Below are 15,077 nucleotides of genomic sequence, written 5' to 3'. Positions count from 1 at the left end.
TCCACACCTCCAGTGATGGGGAGCTCACCCCCTTCAAAGTGGCCTGTGCCACCCATAGATGGTGTATTAGTTACAAATGCAGTAACAGATTACCACAAACCGGTAGCTTAAAACAATAGGAGTTTATTCTCTTAAAGTTCCGGAGGCCAGAAATCTGACATCAAGGTAGAGTTGTGCCCCCCCTGGCTTCCTTGCCTGTCCCACGTCTGCTGGCTGCAGGCATTCGTCGGCTTGTGGCTGCGTTACTCCAGTCTCTACCTCCATCTTCACATGGCCTTCTCTTCTCTCCAAGTCTCTCCTCAGTGTGTCACTTATAAGGACACTTGTCATTTGATTTAGGGCCCACCTTGATAATCCAGGATGATCTCAAGATCCTTAATTATATGCACAGAGATTTTTCCCAAATAAGGTCATATTCACACTTTCCATGGATTAGGATATAAGCATATCTTTTAGAGCCACCATTCAACCCACTACAGATGAGTTGTTTTTCTAGAAAGTTCTTCCATACCCTCAGCTGAAATCTGCCTCGATGTAACTTGTGCCCAGGAACCCTCATGCTACTCCTTGAAGGCCTAAGAACAAGTTACTGTCTGTTTGTTCCTCACACTCTTCAGAGATTGGCAGCCAGCCGCCAGGTCCCCAGACGGGTCCACGTGTTAGGACTGGTGGAGACTCTCACGACTACTTGGTGGCCCTTCAGCCGTGTGGCAGGGGGAGGGCGCCCCGACCCCCGTCAGAGAGCAGGAGTCCCGGACACCCCTCCAGCCCTGACACTCGCTGCCGGGAGCCCCGGGCAGGTCTCTCACCTTGCCCAGCCTCTACTTCTTCCCGGCAAGATGTGGACAGCCGCGCCCAGCTGGGGATTGAGGGGCGGCGCGGGAAGGAGACAGCGCAGAGCGGCTTTCAGCAGCCCTTGGTTTCCTCCCCTGGTTCAGCATCTGCTTCCTGGGCTTCTGGTTCCCCATTTTAAAAGGAATCTTTGAAAAGTAAATCAGTCTGCGAGATAACACACTTAGAGAAAAGGAGAGGAAAACAACCATGGATGTATAAAATAATGCCAATTATTAACTAGCTTTTAACTCACTTTTGTACAGGACATTTCAGTTTACAAAATGCTGTGCCATCCTCAGATAGAAACCTTGTGAGAGAGGTATTATTATTATTCCCATTTCACAAGTACTAAAACTGAGGTCCTGAGAGGTGAAGTGACTTGTTCAAAGTCACACAGCCAGTGGATAGCAGAGCAGATTCCAGATCCTCCGGCTCTGTCTCCAGCCCCACTTCGACTGCATGGCATTGTGCTGCCAAACTAAATCAAACCTGAAAACGTGGGCCCGAGGTGTGGCATTAAATGGCTCATGCAGCTGTCGGATGTCTGGAGCTGCGATGATGAGGGAAGAGGGGCCTTGGGGAACGGCCTCCAAAGGGGCAGGACCGAAGCCCCGCACCAGTCAGCAGTCTTGCTCAGCCCTTCCGCCCCCCACACCACCATTCTGCCCGTGTTCCATCTGCTCTTCCTTCTGCAGCCTGCCCTCCCCTTGGACCACCCATGACGGCTGAACCCTCCACACCCTGCGTCAGACCACGTCTGACCTCTACCTTGCCCAGTTCTGTTATGAGTTGTATTGGTTAGGAGCAGAGCTGCAAGTGACAGAAAACCCAAAATAACAGTGGTTAAAGAGAGCATTAATTTCCCTCTCCCGTAAGCAATCTAAGGCTGGTGAAGGGGCTCCCAGGATCTCAGCTCCTTGCATCTTGTGACTTCCCCATCTTCGTCGTACAGCTTCTACATTGTGGTCTGAGATGACTTTGTGATCTAAGATGGCTGCTCAAGTTCCACCCATCACATTCCACTCCATCTATTAGGAAGGAGGAAAAGGAACACCCTTTCTCTTTAAAGACACTTCCCAGAACTTGTACACACCACTTCCAGCCACATAGCATTGTCCAGAACCTAGTCATCTGCCACACCTAGCTTCAAGGACAGCTAGGAAATATAGTCTCCCTTCTGGGTGGCTGTGTGCATTGGGGGGTAATAGAAGTCCCAGACACAGGGGCTCTGTCTGGTTTAATAAAAAAAAAAAAGACTGGGGTCAGCCCGTGGCACAGTGGTTAAGTTTGCACGTTCTGCTTTAGCAGCCCAGGGTTTGCCAGTTCGGATCCCATGTGCAGACCTATGCACTGTTTGGCAAGCCATGCTGTGGCAGGTGTCCTACATATAAAGTAGAGGGAGATGGGCACAGATGTTAGCTCAGGGCAAGTCTTCCTCAGCAAAAAGAGGAGGATTGGCAGCAGATGTTAGCTCAGGGCTAACCTTCCTTAAAAAAAAACAAACAAGACTGAACTAAACTTCTAGAGACACAGTCCACTTTTGCCACCATATTGCTGTGTGGCCTTGGGCAAGCCTCTTCCTCCTCTCTGGGCCTCAGTGTTCACTATAGACTGAGGGAGGTGGTCGAGATCATGCCTGAAGTTTCTGCCCACTAGGACCTCCTGTGGGTCTGTGCATGAACCAGTGGTGGGGGTGAAGGAGAATGCGGCAGCTGTTACACTTCCTGTCTGCATTTCCTTAGCAAGACTCAACCCAAGGTCACAAGTGTGGACAGACGGTGGCATCCAGAAGGCCTGGCCACAGCAAAGCCCCAGCCTTCCTCCTGCTGGCTGCCGCTTCCTCAGTTACCTTGAGTTCAGCAGCTTTGCAGAGCAGCGAGCATGTGTGCCACCACTCGACAGTGACCATGTCCCCTTTCTGTTCACCGTTTCAGTTGTTCGGTTGTTTCTTAGCTTGGGAGACGCGCAACGTCAGCATCCCCGCACTCAACGACAGCAAGTACATCGGGATGAGCGTCTACAACGTGGGCATCATGTGCATCATCGGGGCCGCCGTCTCCTTCCTGACACGGGACCAGCCCAACGTGCAGTTCTGCATCGTGGCTCTGGTCATCATCTTCTGCAGCACCATCACCCTCTGCCTGGTGTTTGTGCCAAAGGTACGGGCAGCGGCTGGCCCGCCCTCGCCACCGGCGCCCTCACGGGGGTAGCTGGCTCTCCTCCACTTTCTGAAACTTTTACGTGTTCGTTTTTTATGATGAACACAATTCACATCACAGAAAGTTTGGGAAATGCAGAAAAGTAAAAACCAGATGTTTCAGAAATCTCATAGTCCCACCACCCAAAAATAATCAGTTAATGTTTTATTTCAGTTGTTTTACTAAAAACTAATTTTTTTTATTTCCTTCCAGTCTTTTTTTACCGGTTAGGCAGCGATGGTTTTTCAGCCAGAGCTGTAATTATAGCACACACACGTCACCATCTGCCTTTTCACTTAACTTTTTGCCCTTTGTATGTTCCCACATTCATACCATCGTTGAGGGAGGATGTTCCATAATTTGCTTGTCCACTTGATCCCCTATTGGTGAGCATTACAGTTGTTTCCAGATTTTTTATATTATAAATGAAGTTTTTTCTATATAACATTTTCCTTGTTTCCAATTATTCCCTTAAGATAGAGTCACCGAAGTAGTATTAGTGGGTCAAAAGGAATAACCATTTTTAACAGCCACTTAACGTTTTCCATTTATCCGAAGGGCTGACCTTCAGGACCACCCTGATAGGTATTTTTATAACATTATCCTACCCAGCAGGGAGCAGGGGAACCAGAGACCTTGACCTCTTAGGAACCCCCTGCAGTAGGCTGGTCTGTGTGGAGGGAAGCCTGACCTCTGGGGGTCTCAGCACTAAAGGAAGAGCAGGAAACAGAGAGAGCTGGGAAGGAGTTACTGGCCCAAGTGGGGAGTGTCTGCCTTGAAGAAGGGGGAGAGGAGAGATCGCTCCGGGCCCATTGTCCCGTAAGCAGGCTGTCCATGGCACCTGCGTCCTCCTGGGCACTCGGTCAGTCCCCAGGCAGTGTCCGCTCTGCCCTGGGATACCTCGGGCATCTTCTCCTTCCTCCTCTAGCTGTCCACACCTGCCCGGGCCCAGGCCAATGCCAGACTCCTCTGCCTGCGCTCTGATGTTCTCCAACCTGTAAAAGATGCCAGCTGACTCTTAAGCCCAGCTCTGATGGTGTCACTGTGCTCTGTCACCTCAGTAGCTCCACACTGCCCTCCTGGCTCCAGGATCAAGTCCCCAACACTGGGCTGGCTTTCAGGACCCTTGGGTCTCCTCCAGTCTCCCCAGAGAGCCCTGTCCACCGTCCATACTGCCCTCCTCCGTAAGCACCCTGAGCCCCAGGCCTCCCTGCGTTTGTCTGTGCCCTTTCTTCCCCCGGCATGCCCCCACCCTCACCGTCCTCCCAGACCCTCCAGAAAGCCTAGCCCATGGCCCCGTCAGGGGTACTCTGGCCTGGTGAGCGTCTGAGTCCTGCCCTCCCTCCGCCCCCACTCTGAACCATGAAGTCCTGGTGGGCAGGGGCCATGGCTCCCGCAGCCCCTGCTCTCCAGTCATGAGCCCAGAGCCTGCCCAGAACTAGAGATGCTTCTTGAACAAATGAGTAAGATCAGGGTCAAGTGACAACATTTTCTTTCATATAAAAATGCCTTTGTCAGTGACAGAGCTGGTCGCCAGTCTGCCCCTAAACTCACCAGTGGTCCTCACAAGAAAAAGCCTTCATCTTTGTCCACCCAATTGTCCTCACAGCTGTCACCTTCAGGGTGTGTCTTCCACTGAGCAAGATCTCAGGCAGAGTGACACTCGCTGGAGCCAGGCATGAGGGGCCCGGGTGGGCCTCGAAGCATGTTGGGGATGTGGGCAGAATCAGGGTCAGGAGACCAGACTGCTACTGACAAAGAAGGAAACTGAGACTCAGCGAGGGGCAGGAGCCCACCCAAGGTCACACAGAAGCGAGTGGCAGAGACAGGCCTGGGCCCAGAGCCCCGCACTCTGGGCCTGAGTCCTTCCTGGGGGCCCAGGTTGCCTCCAGTGCAGGACCTGCTGGGAGGGCCTGGAGGGGGGTTGGGAGGGAGGGCGCCAGGCTTCTCTTTTCAACCCCACCTTTGTCCTTTCAGCTCATCACTCTGAGAACAAACCCAGATGCAGCAACTCAGAACAGGCGATTCCAGTTCACTCAGAATCAGAAGAAAGAAGATTCTAAAACATCCACCTCGGTCACCAGCGTGAACCAAGCAAGCACATCCCGCCTGGAGGGCCTGCAGTCGGAGAACCATCGCCTGCGAATGAAGATCACAGAGGTACCTCCCACAGCACTGGTGGCCAGGGCCCCGTCCTCCCGTCTGAGTCCCTCTGCTGGGTGCAGGGACTCTCAGAGGTGCCCTCCCCCACATCTCCTCCACGTCAGCCCTGCGTCCCGGCCATGCAGGCCCACCTGCCGAGGTTACGGCTGCAGGGACCAGGAACAACGTGAACGAGAGAGGGACGGGTGTCAGAAATGACAGGAGTTACTGCCCACCTGGCCTGGCTCCTGGAGTCCAGCAATGCCCCGATGCAAGACATCCTCAGAACGAAAGGCGATCTTAGGGATGTGTGAGCTCCCAGACTCTGGTAGCTTCCTGAGTGTGGGCCCCTCTTTCCATTTTTCACTCTCCCAACACAGCCCAGTAACCACCCACATCTATATGATGGAGTGCAAGTGAGGAGGAAGTGAAGAGAGGCTTTTCAGGAGGGGCTGTTTGCTGCAACAGACCTCACCTTCGTCCTGAACATCCGAAACTGGTTCAGGAATATTCCAGAGGCCATAACCAGATTGCTCTGTACCCAAGCCAGACCCTAAATTCTGGACTTTCTATACAAGAGAGGGGAAACCAAATTACCTTGCCCTCTCCAGCCCTCCCTTTGGGCCGGGATGTGGCCGTGCCCCTGGTCTGTGGGCTGTGTCTTTGATAGAGGACTTCTGATTCGGTGAGTGGGACAGCAAAGGAAGAAAGGAAAGTTTGTTGGTTAAGAGACTGGCTAAGTTGCTGTAACAAAGAGGCCCCAAAATAATGTGGCCCAAAGAAAACGTACGTTATTTCTCTTTCACGTAACGGTCCAGAGGAGAGAGGTCCAGGTTGGCGGGCAGTTCTGCTCCCCAAGGTCATCGCTAGATGAGGTTCCCTCCCGCTTGTTGTCTGCCACTCCACCAGGTGTATCACTCACCAGGACAGTTCAAGCTCGGTGGAAGGCACGTCCCGTTCTCAGTCTCAGGAGGGGAAGAGAGAGGAAGTCCACGCAAGGGATTGATTGCCTTTTAAGCAAATGATACAGAATTGCACACATTTTGGTTCTACTCCGGTTACATTGGCAAGAACTTACACAATCCCACTAAGCCACAGGGAGGCTGGGAAATGTTGTGTCTCGCTGGACAGTCAGGGAAGGCGTGTGACGTGGGATTGCCTGATTAGATACGGGGCACCCAGTTAAATTTGAATTTCAGACAACCAATCGTATTTTTAGTATGGGAAAGTCTCATTCAATATTTGGGATATATTTATCCTGAAACATGATTCGTTGTTATCTGAAATTCAAATGTGCCTGGACGTTCTGTGTTTTTATTTGCTTGATCTGGCAGCCTTTTGCGGGCTCACAGTCATCTGCCACGAAGATGCACCGCACAGTTGTCTGTGCCCCTAAAGCCAATGCTGCAGGAAGGCACAGCCCTGCCTTTCCCCTGGAGCAGAGTTTCCGTTCCTCAGAGCCCGTTGCCGATTCTGTCTTAGTATGAGACCTCTCTGTGACGAGAGCTACCACACCCCTGTGCTGTGACATTTGACGTCAGCTTGCACACTCCAGCGATGAAGGGTTCACTTACTTTAGGGAGCTTGAAACCCAAGCCACTGTCAAAACCCCTAAAATGTTGGGCTGTTTTTCCTGGAATTGAGTCACAATCTGGCTTCCTTTGATCCTAGCCATGCTGTTTGAGTCACACGGAAAAGGGTATCTCCTCCTCCACGTGAAAACTTATTAAACAATTTAATGGCTGTGCTCTTGACATCGGAACAGCACTTTACAGTTTGTGAATTCCCCTCCCTTATACTGTAGCAGGATGCCCACTACCCTCCCCAACCACTTCCCATCCCCCAACACACACACATTCCCCAGACTTCTCTGGGGTTGAAGTGCCCCAGGGCTAGCACCTGATTTTTATGTAACCTGGGGGCCCTGGGCTCCATCCTGATTATCCCCTCCAGAGAAGCCCATGCTGGGACCATGTTGGGCTCAGAGCTGGCCTGCAGACCCACCCTCCCTCTAGACCCTCCTGCCAGGTCTCGATAATAATTATGGTAGTGATATTGTGGCAACAGGTTCCCCTTGGGTGTCCGGCACTGGGCTAAACTTTCCCTGTGTTGTCTCATTTAATCTCTACAACCACCCCGTGAGGCAGGGACTGTTGTTACACGGTGCTACAGACGAAGGAGCTGAGACTCAGTTCCCAGCGCGCAGCCAGGAAGGGGCGGCCCCGGGTTTGCCCCAGGCCTGTCCAGCCTCACAGCCTGCGCTCTGACCCTCTCCCACCCTGTCTCTCTGGGCTTGCTGGGCTGCTCCCTCAAGGCTCCAGCCTGCTCTGAACACATCACTGCAAAGCCCCGGGCCCTCTCATCATGGCTTCTCCTGGAACAGGAGCCGCAGGGCCCTCTGTGTCTCTTTCCAACATGCAGCAGCCCCTCTGGCTCTCGGTGCCCTCCCAAAGCCAGGCTGAGGCCCCGCCCTGTGACCTAGGAGCCGCTGCCTGGCTCTCAGGGCCTGGTGGCCAGGACAGGGGCAGGGGCTGGGCTGGGGGCTGTGACTCAGCTGGAGCCTTTGTCTTCTAGCTGGATAAAGACTTGGAAGAGGTCACCATGCAGCTGCAGGACACACCAGAGAAGACCACCTACATTAAACAGAACCACTACCAAGAGCTCAACGACATCCTCAGCCTAGGGAACTTCACCGAGAGCACAGGTAGGAGGAGGTGGGGCCTGGGACGGGGGACCTGGATACCAGACACCAGCCGTCCATCTTCCATTTTACAGATGAAGAAGCTGGGGCTCAGAGACGGGGCGGGGCTGGTCTGAAGTCACCAAGCAGAACGGGAGCATCTAGAACCCACGTCTCTGACCGCAGTTCAGTGTCCATTTGGTGCCTAGAGCTGGGACTTCTGTTTCTGGGTCCCCTGGGTTCCAGTCGCACTGGTAGACAGTGCGCCAGCATTTCCAGGGTTGTTCTTAGGGTGTGGTTTACCTGTGCTTCTCTCAACAACATTGCACAGTTTCTAATGCACCTCGTCCGTGTACAGGAAAGGAATGGTCAGTAAGATATGACATGACACTCGGTCTTCCCAGCCCCTGGGAAATGCAGGCCAAAACAACACAAACCATCTTTTGCCTACATTTCAGCAAAATTTTGAAAGACCCAGAGTTGGTAAGACTGTGTAGAAATGGGCATTCTCCTGCGGTGTTTTGGAAGTCAGTCTGGCACTCTCCAAATGGCAGATGTTAAATCCCTTGACCTGGCACTTCCACTCACAGGAACCTGCCCCTGGACATACTCCCACCCGGGCAAAGACGTAGACACACACATGCCCTTCACAACACTACACGTGGGCGAGAAAAACTGGAAGTAACGTAAACGCTCATCATTTGGGATGGTTTCATTAATCATGACACAACCAAACAAGGCAGGCAATACATTACAAAGTGAAGTCGATCTATTTGTGCAGCTATGGCCAGACCTCCAAGTGAGAAAAACAAGATGAAGACCAGCATTATGAGACATATAAATGTGTGTGTGTGTGTGTGTGTGTGTGTGTCTGTGAGTACATTTTTTAAACGATTTGGAAGAAGAAACATCAAATTGTTAACAGTCTCCACATGTGTGGAAGGGACCAGTATGTGCAGAGGGTGGTTCTTTTACATTTCGTTTTATGCTTCTCTCAATTGCTTGCATTTTATCATTAGCATATATTCATTAATTTGTTATAAAATTATTTTTAAGTCAATTAAAAATAGTTTCTTTTATTCTTATTATATAAGTAATAAGTATTCTTATTATAAAAGCAATATTATAAACTTAAAGATATTGATTGTAAAAAAATATTTAAATTGAGATAAGTAATAAGGAAATTGAAAGACTAAAAATTATTTCTAGTAATTTTAGTACCTGGTAAAGGTGGGCATTTCAAACTATTGGGGGGAATGAATTATTCAACAAATTTCATTGGGATAAATGGGTAGCCATCTGGAAAAGAATAAAGTTAGATCCTTACCTCACACGTAACACAAAAATAAATTCCAGATGGATAAAAGATTTAAATATAAAAAGTGAAACCATGAAAGTACTAGAAGACAGTGTAGAATTTATTTTATAATCTCAGAGTGGGAGAAGCCTTTTTCAGTTTGATGCAAAACACAGAAACCACAGAAGAAAATACTGATAACTGGAACTACAAAAGAAAAATTTTTAACGAATTATTTAACAGTCCAAAAATCAAACAACAAAGTAAGCCAAAAAATATTGTAACTCAGGTAACAAGCTTATTCCCTTATATATAAGGATGATTATATGTAGTTATATACTAAGTATATATAATGATATGCAAATTAATAAGAAAAAGACCCACCACCCAAAAGAAAAATGGGCAAAAGAGAGTTCTCATAAAAGGAGATACAAGTGGTTCTCAGGCTTAAGAAAAGATGCTCAGTCTTGCTCCTTCGTGAAGGAATGTAAATTAGATCTGCAGTGAGACGCCATTTTCACCTGTAAGACTGGCAAAGATTGGAGATTAAAAAGTTGCCGAGCGTTTGAGGAAATGGGCGTTCTCAAACACTGCCAGTTGACATAGAAATTGTTCTGACCCAGCGGTCCCACTTTGGGAGTTACTCCTAAGGATGCGCAGTTGACTCTTGTTGTCCGTGGTCGTTTTGCTTTATAAAGGCGCTGTGACCGTGGGCTCGTGCACCCTGACCCATGGCTCCCAGCGCAGAGACAGGGTGAGGTTCCCACTGGCCTCTCGCAGGTCGACATTTTTGTCAGCTGATCAATACATAACTTTGTTTTCTGTGCATTTCTGTTTGAAGACACCTTATTTAATATAGCTTGTTGATTTGTTAATGTCAAGCTCGCTGCCAGCAGCAGTATACCTCATGCCTGAGCAAAGCTCGTCTCACACACGTATTTTCTCTGTCAGGCACATCACAGCGTAGGAACACTGGACAGCGCTTCGGCACGACAGTGGGGCCATTTTAAACAGCAAAATCACCAACACAAGGCCCAAAAATGTGAAAAACATGGCACCTAATAGACCACAAAAAGGATACTTATTTACAGTAGGAGCTGAAACAAGAAGGCAGAGCCTTGTTCTGCCTCAGCTGGGCATGTGCACGTAGCGTGACTCAAATTTTTCAGTGCTCCAGGTGTGTTAGCAAATGACCATGAAAGCATTGCGAGTGTTGATTTTGGGGTTGCAAATAAATTTTAGCAAGCAGGCGAGTTCACAGATACAGAATTCGTGAATAAGGAGAAGTGACTGTAGTCATGTGGGGACAAAATGGCATACCTGTAAGGTCACCCCATGGAGCAAAAAAAAAACAGCAAAAAGACCCCAGTGCTCCTCTCCAAGCCAAAGGAATCCAGCTCCCTCAGGTGGGGCCAGGTTTTCATATTTTGTGTTTCTTTGAACCTCCCAGGTGGGTCTGAAGCGCAGGGAGGGCTGGGGGTGCCTGCATCCTCCGGGCCCGTGGCCGCACGGGGCTCCCTCGAGGGGTGGCCCCCACATGTGGATCATGGTGTCACTAATCTGTTATTACTGGACAGATTCGAGTTAGTCCAACTTTTTGGAATTGTAAACCACGCTGATTTGAACATTCTGTACATGTCTTCACACACGTCCTTAATTATTTCCTTAGGGTAATTGCCAGAAGTGGAAATTCTCAGTAAAAGATAGGCACTTTCCATAGTGTTCAGTGCTTACTGACAGTGCCCCCCCAGAAAGATTATGCCAATTTATACTCCCACCAGCAGTTTACTGTTACTATTCTTTTCAATTCTTGAAATCTTATGGAAAATATATCTTGGAAGATTCTTTTCTTTGTCATTACATCCTTATGCACCAGTGAAAAGGGCCTTAAGATTCGAACCTCTCATTTCAAAGTTCTGTTGCCTGCATTGATTTCCCCTCTTTTTTCTTGGAGGTAACAGGGCATGGCGTGCACATCCCGGCACACCCCTTCCATCCCGGGCCAGGCTTCCCAGCTCCTGGTCTGGGTTCCGGGAGAACACCCAGGGGGCATGGGCTCTTTTGCATTCTCTCTTCTTGAGCAGCATCCTAAAAAAAAGATTACATTGTTGATTTTTAAAAATTAAGTTAACGCAATGCTTTGTGATGTTGTTGTTTTGTGTTCAGATGGGGGAAAGGCCATTTTAAAAAATCACCTCGACCAAAATCCCCAGCTACAGTGGAACACGACAGAGCCCTCTCGAACATGCAAAGAGCCTATAGAAGATATAAACTCCCCAGAACAGTAAGTACCTTCTCCTGGAGAGCTGTTCCCCAAGAGGATGTTACTCGTGTACAGCACTTTACAGTTTGCACCGTGTCTTCACGTGCACTGTGTATTTGAACTCCACCGCAATCTCATGATGCAGGTCAGCTTACGATGCTCACCTTACACATGAGAAAACTAGTATTCAGAAGGGCAGGTGACTTGTCAAAGCGTACCTGTTGCTAAGTGCGGGGATGGGATTCGAGCTCGGGTCTGTCCAATATCAGATCCCACGTTCTCCACTGTGGCACGTGCCTTTGTTATGTGTGAAGTTCAGCCTTGCTAAGTGCATTTGTTTAACACTGACTTACAGAGACCTGCTGTGCATCGGACCGCAGCGGTGAAGGAAACAGACAAAAAGCCCTCCCTTCGTGGAGTTTACATTCTGCCTGGTGACATGATAACCTAATTAAAAAGAGCCAAACCTAGCATGTTAAATGCTAGGTGCTTTGGAGGAAAAGGAAGCAGGGAAAGGGGTTAGGGGGTGTGATGTTAAGGACGGAGGTCAGAGAAGACTCCATGGGAAGGCCACATCTAAGCAGAGACCCGGGCACCTCAGCTAGCTTTGTTCCCACTGGTGACTTTCAGTTCTTCCCAGCTTACAGCGGATTGGAAGCAGAGATTAGAAAAGTCAGCTCTGAAACTTGGCCCCCGGGAAGTGACAACAAGCCACGAGGAACCAGCAAAAACAGCCAACTCACCAGGTGCAGGGTCACTGGGGGCCAGTTAGTGCTAGAGCTGATAGCCCCTCCCCCAGGTCTGCTGCAAGGCCCGGCCAGCTCGCCGGCAGACAGCCCAGAGCAGTTTCTGCAGGTGACGTGGCATTCGCCATCAGTCCCCTGCACTAGAGCGTGAGCACTGAGGGTGCAGCCTTCGTAGTCCCCCGGCCTGAACGCAGCTTCCAGCACTGAGCAGGTCCTGGGCGAGTGTCTGCTGAGTGAACAAAGAGGTGAGCTGCGTCCCACTGGAGGGCGGAGTGCCGCGGCTCTGACAGCGGGGACAGAGGCCCACCTGGCCTAGGCACACGGCCCCGTGGGGGCTCAGACAGAGCACCCTTCTCCCAGTCAGAGTTTATCCTTCAGCTCCCCTTTTCCTGGACTCTTTACTGACACCATCTTGCTTTAGGGAATAGATCATAGCTGACATTACACAAGTTCAGTCTTAATTTCAAAGTGAGATCTCCAACACTCTCATCTCATGATTGCCTGTGAAGTGTCTCTCGGGAGAAGCCTTCTGGCCGATAGGTCCTTAGGGAGTGAGGGCAGCCCTGCATCCGTCTCCCTCTAGTGGAGGAAAGACTTTCCTTCTAGGTTCTGTAGCTGGTCTAGCAATTAAATTGACATAAAACAGATTAACAGGAGAAAAACAAACAATTTCATACCCACATGTGTACATCTAGGAACCCCACAAAGATGTGGGACTCAAAGAGGTGACCAGAGCAGGAAGCGTTGTATCTTTTAGACAAAGAAACAGTAAATTCGGGAAGAATTCACCAGACAAAGGGGTTTGGGCTGGGGTTCGTAAAATGGTAAAGAAGTAACCACTTACGGTTTGTTTACAGAGCCTTTCTGGCAGGAATTCCCGTCCCTGCTCACGGAGGCCTTCTACCCTCCTGGGAGATTCACCTCCTGCTTTCAGGGGGTCAGGGGAGGGTCAGAGTGTTCTTCCTGCTCCGGCTGTTTCTCAAAAACCTTTAATTCAAAATAATCAATATGCCAAAGTGGCCTTTTCTGGGGTGACATGTTCTGGACCCTACACCATCCATCTCAGAACCCCCTCAATGCGCTGCATACACGCCGGGGCACACCTCTTGGGCTGAGGCAGTCCATGAGAGGTCACTGCCTCCCCGGCTAGCACTGTGGTTGAACAGAAGCGGGGGGGGGGCCCACCTGACCCAGTTCTGGTGTTGTTTCCATGAGCAAGTGCCATAAACTCTGTACCTTTCCCTCGTCTGCATGATGGGAATAGCAACACTTCTTTTGCCTCCTGGATTTTTGTGAAGATCTGGGTTTTTCTCCCACCTGAGTGGCCAGGCCCTGGGGACACAGGAGGCCTAAGATACAGGGAATGCAGCTTCCCAGAGGCAGTGGAGAGCTGCACAGATGCAACCAAGCAGAGCAGAGGAGCAGTAGCCTGGGCGCATTCCCCCCCCACCCCCAGCAGCCTTCTCAATGTTAATTAAGGTGACTTACTGACCTGCAGAGGTGAAGATGATGAGAAGGGAGTTGGAAGGCAGCTCCCTGTGCAGTCTGCTCCTCCGTCAGTCCTGCAGACCCACCCCTGGCGTGGCTCTGCCTCTAGATCCTTCTGGCTGGTTTCTGGGAGTTTACCAAGGGCTCTGGGGGCTTGGAGGAGGGGTGTTAGCACGAAGAAGATGACATTTAAACTGGATCTTGAAGGGAAAGCAGTCCCTCGGATGGGGAAGTAGAGAAAGAGTATTCCAGGTGAAGGAAATGGTGTGTGCAAAGGCGTGGAAGGGTGCCCAGAGCAGTGTTTGAGCGGAAACGAGCCTCGGGAGGGGAGGGATGCGGGGAGAGGGGTAGAAGACCTGCCTGGAGAATTTGGTGAGAGTCAGACCTCAGGGAGCCCTGACTGTCCCGTCCCAGTGTTGGAGAGAGAACGCCAGTCACCAGAGAAGCCGGGGGACCAGGAAGGAAGCTACTGGAGTTGGCCCAGCAGGAAGGGCTGAGGTCCTAGGCAAGGAGGGGGCAGAGGAGCCACTGAGGAAGGACAGAGTGGCTGAGAAGCCTTTCAGGGATGGAGCCCAGAGCCGAGTCCATTTAGGGGCTTACAAGGGTAGGAAATGAGGACTGTGTGTTTGCAGCAAAGCCCTGTTAGAAGGACAAAGCTTTGTTCTTAGGAATCACCAGAAGCTCGAGAAGACTGCATCCTCCTTGGTTATTGGTCTCTCCCTGGTTATCCCCAGGGCAGTAGTTGGCTCCTGTAGGCCTGCATTAAATACCTGCGAGATGGGTGAGTGTTTAGACGATAGGATGGACAGATCTTGGATTGAGAGAAAACTCTGCTCCTCCCATCAGCTTCTTAGCCAAAGCGAGTCCAAGGAACTTTCTGGTGAGCGGCCAGATAGCCTTCACTAACACTCGTCTCTCTCTCTCTCCCTGCCACAGCATTCAGCGCCGGCTGTCCCTCCAGCTCCCCATCCTCCACCACGCCTACCTCCCGTCCATTGGAGGCGTGGACGCCAGCTGTGTCAGCCCCTGCGTCAGCCCCACCGCCAGCCCCCGCCACAGACACGTGCCACCCTCCTTCCGAGTTATGGTCTCAGGCCTGTAAGGGTGGGAGGCCTGGGGCTGGGGCCTCCCCCGTGACAGAACCACACGGAGCAGAGGCGTCTGCAACAGGGACACTGTGGGCTCTGGCTGCGGAGAAGCTGGGCGCCACGGCCGGCCCTGCGGGACTGCTCGGATGGCACGCAGGTGGACGGGCCGGGGCACTTGGCACCTGACCTCGCGCCTTATTGTGAAGTTTTTATTCTTTCACAAAGAAGAGGATGCAAATGACTTCTTCTTTAATGTCTGCAAAGAAGGAGGAGCTGGGATATTTGAAACTTTGCAAAAACAAAAAGAATCCTAGACAAGGAGAGGATCACTAGAACTCCAG

The 15,077-nt window shown here is 50.7% G+C and overlaps 1 protein-coding gene across 1 annotated transcript in view; it reads left to right on the top strand.

Moving 5' to 3' along the window:
• GABBR2 (gamma-aminobutyric acid type B receptor subunit 2) overlaps nucleotides 1-14,750 on the top strand; it is a 328,536-nt gene extending 313,786 nt beyond the window's left edge. The window contains exons 15-19 of the mRNA XM_046672560.1: nucleotides 2,769-2,993; nucleotides 5,010-5,192; nucleotides 7,749-7,878; nucleotides 11,318-11,435; nucleotides 14,585-14,750. Coding sequence (XP_046528516.1) covers nucleotides 2,769-2,993; nucleotides 5,010-5,192; nucleotides 7,749-7,878; nucleotides 11,318-11,435; nucleotides 14,585-14,750 — 822 coding nt within the window. The remainder of the gene's footprint in view (nucleotides 1-2,768; nucleotides 2,994-5,009; nucleotides 5,193-7,748; nucleotides 7,879-11,317; nucleotides 11,436-14,584) is intronic.
• The last annotated feature ends 327 nt before the right edge of the window (nucleotides 14,751-15,077 follow it).

Source organism: Equus quagga, chromosome 1, assembly GCF_021613505.1.
Source record: "Equus quagga isolate Etosha38 chromosome 1, UCLA_HA_Equagga_1.0, whole genome shotgun sequence".
In the NCBI taxonomy this organism is placed as follows: domain Eukaryota; kingdom Metazoa; phylum Chordata; class Mammalia; order Perissodactyla; family Equidae; genus Equus; species Equus quagga.
Note: the sequence above shows the minus strand (reverse complement) of the source record. Positions and strands in the feature narration are given on the sequence as shown.